Source organism: Nicotiana tomentosiformis, chromosome 6, assembly GCF_000390325.3.
Source record: "Nicotiana tomentosiformis chromosome 6, ASM39032v3, whole genome shotgun sequence".
Classification (NCBI taxonomy): Eukaryota; Viridiplantae; Streptophyta; class Magnoliopsida; order Solanales; family Solanaceae; genus Nicotiana; species Nicotiana tomentosiformis.
In genome coordinates, this window is record NC_090817.1 from 18,248,651 (window position 1) to 18,260,946 (window position 12,296).

Sequence of the window (12,296 nt, forward strand, 5' to 3'; positions counted from 1 at the left end):
GTGATATCATAGTATTTCAATTTCTCCAACCACCTCTTCTGCCTCAAATTGATATCCTTTTACTTGAACAAATACTGAAGGCTGCGATGATCCGTGAAAACCTCACACGACACGCCATAAATATAGTGCCTCCAAATCTTCAACGTATGAACAATGGATGCCAACTCTAAATCATGGACATGGTAATTCTTCACATGAACCTTCAACTACCGAGACGCATATGCAATCACCCTACCCTCCTGCATCAATACTGCACCGAGCCAAACACGGGAAGCATCACAATATACCGTGTAGGATCCTGAACCTGAGGGCAACACCAAGTTCAATGTTTTTGCGTGACAGTCCAATATAGTGTGATAAGGTGACATCCAATCCATGCCCAATATAACATCAAAATCAACCATATCGAGGAGTAGAATATCTACACTAGTCTCAAGACTCCCAATAGTGACCACACACGAATGAAATAGACGATCTACAAAAATAGCATCCATCACGGGTGTGGACACATATACAAGGGAACTCAAAGAATCATGAGGCACAACCAAATATGAAGCAAAATAAGATGACACATAGGAGTAAGTAGGCCCCGGATCAAATAAAACTGAAGCATATCTACTACAAACTAAAATAGTACCTGTAATAACAGCATCTGATGACTCAGCCTCAGGCCTGGCTGGAAAAGCATAACATCGGGAATGAGGCCCACCACCCTGAACCATATCTCTGGGATGACCTCTAGCTGGCGGGCCTTCACCTCTAACGGCCTGACCTCCACCTCTAACGGTCTGGCCCCTACCTCTAGCTGCCTGACCCCTGCCTCTAGCTATCTGAGCATGAGGTGCAGCAACTGGTGTCGGAACCATGGCACAAGAATCCTGATGTTGTGGCGGAATGCCCAATAATCTCGGATAGGTCCTCTTAATATGCCCATAACCGCCACACTCGTAGAATCCATCCTAATACTGTGGCTGTGGAAACTGGGACTGACCCGAACAGGCTGACTGACCATGGTAATAACTCTGAATAGGAGATGCACTGATGGGAGCTAGTGATGCATTGTAGGCTGGCTGCCCAGAATGAGGCATATAAGGACCATGACTCCCTGAAGCACTGTAGGATACCTCAAGCGTTGAATGGAACGACCTGGGAGGATGGCCTCTACCAAAAGTACCCCTGCCTCCAGATGAGGCGTCGCTAAACCCACCGGTATGACGAGGTCTCTTGTCAGACCCCTGACCCCCCTGTGAAAGAACCATCTCGACTCGCCTGGAGACACTAGCAGTTGCCTAAAAAGAAATCTCGACTCACCGGTATGACGAGGTCTCTTGTCGTCCTTGAACTCTACCCCTCGTAGGAGCAGCTATTTGAGGCTCTAGTTGTTGCTCAGTTTAAGAAGGGGTACATGTTCTCTCCATCTGCGAGAGAATAAGAGTAGGAGAGTTCAATCAGTATTGAGAAAACAAGGTCGCACGCTAGAGATGAATAAAAGTGAATTTTTTCCTAAACTTTATAGCCTATGGGAGATAAGTACAGACGTCTCCATATCGATCCCCCAAACTCTACTAAGCTCGTTCATGAATTGTGAGTCCTAGGAAACCTAGTGCTTTGATACTAACTTGTCACGACCCGGAATCCCCACCATCGGGACCGTAATGGCGCCTAATATTACACTTGCTAGGCAACCCAACGTGAGAGATTTATTAGCCAATTCTCTTACATTTAGGTGATTATCAGTAAACAAACTATAATAAGTCGAAATGAATGCGGAAATATAAAAATAACAACTTTGAATATATATACTATTACTGCCCAGAATCCGGAGTCACAATTCACGAACATACTAAGATTTTACTACAAGTATTTGCCCGAAAGAAAAATACAACTATTTGCGAAATAAGGAAAATAGTAAAGTATGGGGGTATAGGAGGGGACGCCAGAGCCTGCGGATGCCAATAAGAAGCTTACAGCCAACCTTGGGTCTCCTAGTAGTGAAGCCTACAGCCAACCTCTCGATCAGCCCGAACCTGCTCCAAAATCTGCACAGGAGGTGCAGAGTGTAGTATCAGTACAACTGACCCCATGTACTGGTAAGTGCTGAGCTTAACCTCGATGAAGGAGTGACGAGGCTATGGCGGGACACTCACAATGTAATTTCCATACGGTATATAATAAAATCAAAAAAGAAGACAGAATAAAGTAAAGTAGTAACTTGCAAGAAGTAAATACAGTACTCAAAGTATTTCATCAGTGTTCAGCTATTACCAATCCTTAAGTGCAAATTAAGACTACCATACAGCTAACACAGTCAAGGAAAAGTATAAACAAATAGATTGTTGCGACGCGCAACCCGATCTCACCATACATATAATATTCCTCCCTTATTTCCTCTCAATAACATAAACATCAGAATATAAATAAAAGTGTTGCGAGGTGCAACCCAATCCCACCATATCACAATAATCACAATCACGTTTCACCCTTATTACACGTGTTGCGGCGTGCAACCCGATCCCACCGTACAATATCAATTCACCCTTATTCCTCCTTAATATATCACCCTTATTTCACTTGTTGCGGCGCGCAACCCGATCCCACCATATCAGTATCAATTACTCAGTAAGTACAGAAATTTCACAATTCAACACAAAACCCTTCACGATACTTAACTTCAAACGAAAGCAAATGGAAAGCTTGTACAATACGAACTTCACACAAATAATACTACTCAGCGAGACCAATACAAAATATATCATAAAAGCACTAATGAGATAGCTTAAGCAAATAATAAGAGAAAATGAAGCCACGGGATAAATAATACCTTCAACAAGGAGAAACAATGTCTAACAATTAGCAATTAGGAATGGAAATACAAGTAAAGCATGTAACAGTTAAGACGGGAAAAGAAACAGTATAAGAATAACAGGAAAGAAACAAGAAAAACAGATAACTTGGCAGCGCATAAGTACTCGTCACATCACATATACGCCGCTCACATGAATTTCATATAGCAAATAGGTCGAGGGTTCCTAATCCCCCAAATCAAAGTTAAACACAACGCTTACCTCGCTACACATGCCACTCAATGCTCAATTACCGCTTTTCCTCTAGTATCCACCTTTGAACCACTCGTATCTAGCCACAATTAACTCAATAACATCAATTATTGCTAAAGGAATCAATTACAATACATAAATTTTGATTTCCCAAGCTTTCCCCCCAAAAGTCAAAAAATCGACCCCAGGCCCGCTTGGTCAAAACTCGAGGTTCAGACCAAAACCCATTCACCCCCAAGACCGATTATGCAATTAGTTTTGAAATCTGACCTCAATTTGAGTTCTAAATCCCAATTTCCCAAAAATCCCTAATTCTACCCAAACCCCCAATTTCTACCATGGAAATCCTAGATTTTGGGTTGGTCATTCATGAAATGTGATGGGAAATTGAAAAAAAGTAGGTTAGGATCACTTACCAAAGTTTTGGGGAATAATTGGTCTTGGAAGAATCACCTCTAGGGTTCTAGGATTTGAAGAGTTGAGAAATGAACCAAAACTCCGGTCCAAAAATCGTTTTTATCAGTTGCAGGTGTTGCATTTGTGACCTGGGGTTCGCAAATGCGAGCCCCGCAAATGCGAAGAACCTATCGCAAATGTGAAGGTCTCCCATTCCTGCTACCTTCAGAATTGCGAAGAAAATCTCGCAAATGCGAGCCTGATCATTTCGCAAATGCGACCATTTGATCGCAAATGCGATCACTGTCTCCCCCGACCCAGTTCGTAAATGTGAAGAGCTTGTTCGCAAATGCAAAAACTATGAGGCCAGCCATTCTTCGCAAATGCGAGACATAGCTCGCAAATGCGGAACCTGCACGGGTCGCAATTGTGATGCCTGATCTCGCAAATGCGAGATCAGAGGCCTGCACCAGATATTGCAACACCAGCTATGTTCTAAGTCCAAATTCCACTCCGTAGACTATTCGAAACTCACCCGAGCTCTCGGGGCTCCAAACCAAATATGCACACAAGTCTAAAAACATCATACAAACTTGCTCGCGTGATCGAATCGGCAAAATAACACCTAGAACTATGAATTTAACCCCAAATCACATGAAACTTTCAAGAAAACTATGAAATTCCTATTTTCCCAACCGGACGTCCGAATCACGTCACATCAACTCCGTTTTTTACCAAATCTCACAGACAAGTCATAATTATGGTATTGGACATATACTAGGTTCCGGAACCAAAATACAATCCCGTTATCCAAAAAGTCAAACTTTGGTCAAACATTTCAATTTCATTAAGCTTTCAACTTTCGAATTCCGACATAATCCGATATCTCGGGCTAGGGACTTCCAATTTCGATTCCGGGCATACGCCCAAGTCCCAAATCACGATATGGACCCATCGGGACCGTCAAAACATCAATATGGGTCCGTTTACTAAAAATATTGACCGAAGTCAACTCAAATGAAGTTATTAGGCAAAGTTTCTTATGTTTATCAGTTTTTAACATAAAAGCTTTCCGAAAAGACGCCCGAACTATGCACGCAAATCGAGAAATGCTAAAACATAACTTTTTAAGATTTTGGATCATAGAATTAGGTTTAAATCATAAGATGACCTATCAGGTCATCACACAGGGACTGAGATATAATATGCAAATGAATAAATATGACTGAGTATATAATTTAAGCAAATAACTCACAACAAAAATGACCTCAGTCGTTCTCAACAAATTAAGTATATGGCCTAAACATGATTTCTAACATGGATCACATCTCAATTACTCTAACACGTAGTAAATTCATGGATTAAAAAAATATAGTTAACTACATAGTATCATAGAATCAACCGAGTCCTAATTCACACGGTACACGCCCACACGCCCGTCACCTAGCATGTGCGTTACCTCAACACCAACACATAACACATATATATTTGCGGATTCAGACCTACAACACCAAGTTTTGAAGTGTTACTTACCTCGAACAAGCTGAATCCAATACCAAGAGAGCCAAACAATACTCTAGAAATGACATCCCATGCATACCAACCTCTGGACGACTCGAAACTAGCCAAAAGAAACTCAAGAACATCAATAATGCCAAAGAAAACAAACTCAATCAATAAAGGAGGAATCTTTAATCAAAAGCCTAAAGTCAACCAAAACGTCAAACCTAGGCCACCTTGGAATCCGAAAAAACTCATAAAATCCGATAACTCATTCAATTACGAGTCCAACCATACTAGTTTCACTCAAATCCCACTTCGAATCGATGTTCGAAACTAAAAAATTCACTTTGTGAAATTTTAGACTAAACCCCACAAATTTCACTTTGAAATCATCAATCAAATGCCAAAAACAAAGATGGATTCATGAAATAGAACCAAAACCGAGTATAGAACACTTATCTCAATCCATATGGTGAAAATCGCCTCCAAAATCGCCCAAATCCGAGCTCCCAACCCAAAATATGATCAAACGAACAAACCCTCAATATTATATGCTTCTGCCCAGTTGCTCTGCCTCATTTTTTGTGCCAAACAATCATGGAACTTATTTTTTATGCCTCCAATGGATTCCTCGTGAAATTGCAGTCAAGTTAGGCTTTTGAATCACTCCATTGACCTTATAATGAAGGAGATATGTTGGTTTTAATATTTGAAAATAGAGCAGATTTTTAAATACAAATTCAGTAGCAATTTTGTAATTAATCTGGAAAAAATCTAGCGACCCAATTCTTTGTAAAATGACTATAAATTCCTCATACGATGTCGAAACTAGATGATTCCAGTTGCTATGATTCCAAAATTGTGATACGGATATTATAGTTTAGTCGAAACATGAATCAAAGGTCGTTTGCTCAATATGATAAACTTTATGATCAAATCGACGTTAAAACCGAAAACAATCACCATACAACCCAAACTTATCCAAAACTCATCGGAATTTAACCAAACTTTGTGGACATGCCCAAAATCATTATACAGACTTATTAGAATAATTAAAACCTGATTCCAAGCCCATTTACCCAAAATTCAAACCTTGAACATCTTTTCCAACTTAAAACTTATAAAACGAGAATCATTCTTCCAAATCAATCCCGAACTGCTCAAAAATCGAAACCAACCATACACTAAAGTCATAATACATAATATAAAGCTACTCAAAGTCTCAAACCACTAAATGGAATGCTAAATCTCAAAATGATTGGTCAGATCATTACAGGATTGCCTATAATCTTTGAGGAATTTCAGTTAGGCTTCTTTCCAGTCAGTTATACCTACTTAGACTACTCGTAATACTTAGACTGTTGTAGGTACATGAAATAGAGGTTGAGGTGCTGGAGATCGTACTACTGTGAATCAAGGACAAGGGAATGTTGGTATAGGTCAGGCAAGAGTTTTTGTATTCACTAGACTGGATGCTCAGGCCTCGAATGTTGTGGTTACATGTATTCTTTCTGTCTGTACATTTGATGCACTTGTGTTGATTGATCCGGGATCTACTCATTCTTATATGTACTCATACTTTGCTTTGAGGTTATGTAGTGTACTGACCCGACCATTTATTTTAGGTATTGTTTTCAAAACCCCAACCTCGAAAAGCGCAACCAACGCTCAACCGAGTGGACCCAGTCGAGAAAGCCTATCAGACACTTTCTACCCAACTCACTTATGATCAATAGAAGGCATGTTTTCATTAATTAAACAGTAGGAAGATCATATATACATTACTAAATCATTTCATTAGTTACATCACTGTTAAGTTTCAAAATACACACATTCTTATGATTGAGTGGAACAAGAGTCCAAAACACAACATAATCTGTTTGACCTTTCTAGCACCCATATACAACCCACATAGTGTCTACGTAGCTTCTAAAGATACAAAAGAGTGTTAAGATAGTGTCGGCGATAAGGCTCCGGCTATACCTCAAAACGTGACAACAATATGAACAAAGATACAATACATGACCCCGGGATGAAGTGGGACTCACCGAGTCCGCTGGGAAGAGGATGTATCACTATCTGTAATCAACATTGTCTGTTATGGAACCACCTGCATCCATTTAAAGATGCAGCGCCTCCGGCAAAAGGGACGTTAGTACTATCGAATAGTACTAGTATGTAAAACTAAAACACCATCTTAATAGAATAAACATTAATACAAGGGGGGAAACAATCATGAATTCAATAAGAGCTTCAAACAATACTAAAACATCAAGTAAGGATCACATAAGTTCTCAAGTCAATTTCCATCTTATTAGGTTGGGGAATCTTTAGTGCCAAAATGCCATAAATCACAATACTACCGTGTTCTTACACGGAGTCCGATCACGACCCGATCGGCTAGGTCATTTCATTGGAGACATCAACCATAACCACAATTCCAATTATCATTTCCAGCATAGTTACCACCATGTGTGTGGTATGGCGTCCGATCATGGCCCGATCGGTTAGGCCATATCACTCGAGACATCACCATTTCAATCAATCATCTCACTTCATACTACTTTCCCATCTTTTCAATACATTGGCATGAGTGGACTCAATTATTAAGTCATTCGTGGCACTTGGACGTATTTCATAATTTTAGTTTTCCCTTTTTTACATTTAACAACATTATCATCATCAACAATAATAAGACCTACCATTTAATACATTAATACACCTATGAACAACTTGGGAATCCTAAGCATACAAAGGCTTTTCATACAATTTGGCATAACAACCTTTATTCAACTTTGACATGAAGTCTTAACATTTCTTAACACATATTCCACATTTTGAACACATCCTCAAATGGAAAGATGACATGATAAAGCATTTAGAATAAATATTGAACATGTATCCTTCAACACAAACACATTCGGAATAGTCCATTCTATAATGATCAATTTGGGACTTACACCAATTATATGAACACCGTGAGATTTGATTCTAAGATGAAAGAGGTTTAGCCAACATACCTCAATTGAGATCCCTTACACTCTAAAATGTTCCGGGAATCTTAGCAATATCAGTCTATTTTATAAATATAACAAATTGAATTAAAATTAGGGAAATGATAATGGTTCTAGCTCATTTGAGCATTTATCAACCACCAAGTGTGCACTAAGGTTTTAAGGCTCTTTTATGAAAGACTTCACCATCCCACACCCCATTCTTTATCATTTTATCTCACCATCCTCCATATACTCGCTTGTCACACATGCATGCAAGATAAACAACTCCCCTACCCAAGAATTGTCTTGCGAATTACCCATTTTTTGTTAATTTACGAAATTAAGGGCTATGGTATAGATTCTTACCTCTTGGATGGAGACATAGTGAATTTCTCCTAGTTAATCTTCAATGATTTGAGCAAGAATTTATGTATAATTGATTGAAGATCACTACCCCATTCTAAGCACTCTCTCTCACTATAAAAGTATCAGGTTTTCCAAGAAAAATGATCCACAATGTTTATATAACGAGATTGGGTCGGGTTATAATAATTAGAAAAATAGGAGCCTGACACAGATCTGCGGTCCATAGAGTGGGCCGCATAATTGGCCATTCGGAGCTTACATTTTCTTCTTCAGTCTGCGACCAGTCTACGGTCCGCAGACCTGTTCTGTGGTCATATAATGCGGTGCAGAACCACCATCAGAAAAATCTCAAGGTTGGATATGCAATCAGAGTGCGGCCCAAAAAAAATGACCTCACTCTGCGACTATTTTGCGGTCCGCAAATTGATTATGCGGCCGCATAATAAACCGCAGAAACGCCCACTTCTGCAAAAGATTTTCCTTTAACTCTTTAGCGTACTGTTCAACCTAATTTATCGCGTCCTCTATGTTGCGGGGCCTTACAGGTTTTAGGTAAAGTTTTGCGGGGCCTTATAGTTTTAGCCCTGATCCCCTATTTATCGTGCCCTCTATGTTGCATTGTGGTTATGTCACTTGCTGGGGTATTTGGTTTTGATTTTGGTAAGTTTCGGATTGAAATGAGACACATAGTCCCTAAGTTGGAGGCTTAAGTTAAAAGAGTTGGCCGTAGTTTGACTTTTATATAGACAACTCTGGAATGGAGTTATGACGGTTCCAACAACTCCGTATGGTAATTTGGACTTAGGAGTGTGTGCGGATGTTGATTTGGAGGTCTGTAGGTCGTTTCGTCTTAATTTGGCAAAAGTTAGAAAGTTGAAGATTTGTAAGGTTGAAAGGTTTAACCGAGAGTTGACTTTATTGTTATCGGGGTTGGATTCCAATTTCGAAAGTTGGAATAGGTCTGTCATGTCATTTATGACCTGTGTGCAGATTTGAGGTCAATCAGAGTTATTTTGGTGTGATTCGGTGTTAGTTTTGGAAGTCGGATGCTCATAGTTTCAATAGGCTTGAATTGGGGTGCGATTCGCAGAATCGATATTGTTTGATATAATTTTTGCCTCGATTAGGTTCATTATGTGTTTTGGAACTTGTTAGTATATTCGGATGGGGTCCCGGGGGCCCGGGTGTGATTCAAATTGAATCTGAAACAATTTAGGACCTGATGGATTTCTAAACCTACTGTTGTTCTAGTGTCATCGCACCTGCGAAGGGTTTGGCCGTAGGTGCGGCCACGCAGGTGCATGAGGTTGATTGCAGAAGCGGCCATTAGTGATCTTGGCTGGGATCGAAGGTGCGAGGTGATTTCCGTATCTGCAAGTCCGCAGGTGCAGAGGAGCTGGTCGTAGATGCGGACTGGGCCAGCTTGGTCTATTATCGCAAAAGAGGACATCATCGCAGGAGCGCGTGCGCAGAAGTGCCCCTATATCCACAAGAGCAAATGTGCAGATGCGCGTTTTGTCCGCAGAAGTGGAGAGTACTGGACCTTAGTGAGGACTACATCTGCGATGGAAATTCCGCAGATGCGGCTGTGGGTTCGTAGATGCAAAATCGCTGGGCAGAAAAGGTCTTAGGTCGAGGTTTTCATCTCATTTTCATTTTTGGACCTAAAGAGCTCGGTTTTGTGGCGATATTTTGAGGGATTTTCAAGAAAATCATTGGGGTAAGAGATTTTAACTTAGTTTTGGCTATATTACATGAATCCCTTGTTATTTTCATCATTTAATTAGTGATTTGAGTTGGAATTTAGGGGGAAATTGTGAAAACTTCTTAGATTAAATTTGGGGGATTTGAAAGGCGATTTGAGGTCAGATTGGAGAAATTCTTGTATGGTTGGACTCGTTATTGAGGGTGTTCGGATTTTGTAGTTCTGGTCGAGTTTCGAGACGTGAGACTGGGGTTAACTTTTTATTTCTCTTTAAAGATTACAATTTTATTGTTCGGATTAGCTTCCTATAGCTTATATTTATGGTATGAAGTTATTTTGGCTAGATTTGAGTCGTTGATAGTTGGATAATCGAGGGAAAGGCTTACTAGTAGATTGAGTTAGTGTATTTTGAGTTAAGTGTCTTGCCAAACTTTGTGGGGGGGGGGGGGGGGAATTACCCCTTAGGATTGGTGTTGTTTTGTGTTAATTCTTAAATGTGGAAGTCGTGTACGCAAGGTGATGAGTGTGTACACGGGCTAAATGTGATAATTTACTGGTTCTAGTAATGTAGATTCCTTTAATGCCTTTATTTGAGTTACCATAATATGTTATATTCAACATCATTAGTCTATCTTTATATGCTTTACTTGTCTTATCTCTTACTTGTTAATTGTCTTTATATGTTTAGTTTAAGTTATTGTTTCCTCTATTCCTTATTCATTATTTAACTGTTGAGTTCCTCACTTGAAATTGTTATTCTTGGAATATCGTGTTGTTGAAATTGGTATTGAGTTATTAAGGTCGTGATTCACATTGAGGCAAAGTTGTAAAGTTGTGAAATACTATTCTTGTCGAATTATTCACTTCTGATTGTTATTGTTGATACTCGTGTGCATATTGTGGTTGAGCCATGGGCTATTTATTGTGGAAACACCATTATTGTTGACTTCTTTGGCAAGTTATGATATTGTGCACTTGATGTGCGATTTGTGATACATTATGATACTGATATGCATGTAGTGGTATAAGGATTAGGGTTAAAACACATGCAGTAAGATAAGGTGGGCTTGATACGCGTGTTGCTAGTAAGGGAGCCTACTAGAAAATCTTGACAAAGCTTGGTATTGGAGCCTAGGTTCAAGAGTCCTATAGAGTCTATGAAGTCATGTCCAGCGGGGTCACTTTTATGTGTGTGTGCGCTATACGTGTAAACAGTGACGCCAAGACATCTAGGATTGTTTCATTTCTTTCATACTTTAGATCGTACAGTTAGAGCTATGCTTTCAGGTATCCTTCTACAAGAACGATGTCCCGCGAGAGCGCATCAAGGCTATTTCGACAAGAACGGCTTGGGGTATGACCACACTTTGAAAATTTTGCCATATTATTATTTTTAGGTTATTTTTGAAAAAATGAGGCCATACCCGATGAAGGTTGCCTACGTACCTCACCACCGGTGAGAATCAAACCTTCGTAGTTTGGTAGATTTTTCAAAATTGGGGGAAATGACATGTTTGAAAATTTGGCTCATTTTGTAATAACTAATAACCTCATAAAAAATCGACAGGGTTTCAATATTCTCTTCGTTTTTTTTTTTCAAATACCGGAATTTTCAAGAACCGAGTACATTTTCTCTCTCGTGGTTTTCTTGATTTTCTTTCCCTATTTTAGAAATCAGTCAACATGCAAACCAGATCAAATAAATGCACAAGTAGCATGTAAGAATGCATCAAGTTGGTCTTTTATTCTTGGGTACACTGTCCTAAACGGATCAAACCTTGTGTTTAGTCCCCTAGGTCAAATGCACGTGATGCAAACATATGTACCTACTTGGGATCCGGCATGAAGTAATGTTCATCTAGGGTAAAACCTTAAAATGTATGGAGTTCTAGGCCTGACTTACCCAAGCGGACAACTCGAGTCGGGGGAGGGAGGAGCACACCGGAAATACAGAAGCTTCACCGGCTTTGCAATGGGTTCGATCGTCGTTCTAAAATTAGGGTGTGACACTTCTAACAGAAAAGAGCCACGCGTACGTGCGCTCCCAGAAGATATAGAAGACTTGGAGAGAAGAAGGGTGGCGTATCAAGTTTTATACAATTCAAATATTTATTAAAGCGGAAAAGAGCGGTCTTTAGTATAATAGGATCAAATATGTAAAATCGGACAATAAACAACAAAGTCAAGTATAAAAGTCATTTAAGCTCGAATTCTAATCCTTGAACCAAAAATTCTGGGTTCGTTTCCTCAGAGTCGAAATTATGAGTTCAATTA

At 39.7% G+C, this 12,296-nt stretch overlaps 1 protein-coding gene across 1 annotated transcript; it reads right to left on the reverse strand.

The window, feature by feature from the left end:
- Positions 1-206: 206 nt before the first annotated feature.
- LOC138893637 (uncharacterized) lies at positions 207-866 on the reverse strand. Its single transcript, XM_070178281.1, has one exon. The coding sequence runs from the start codon at positions 864-866 to the stop codon at positions 207-209; it is 660 nt and encodes a 219-aa protein (XP_070034382.1).
- Between the last annotated feature and the right edge of the window lie 11,430 nt (positions 867-12,296).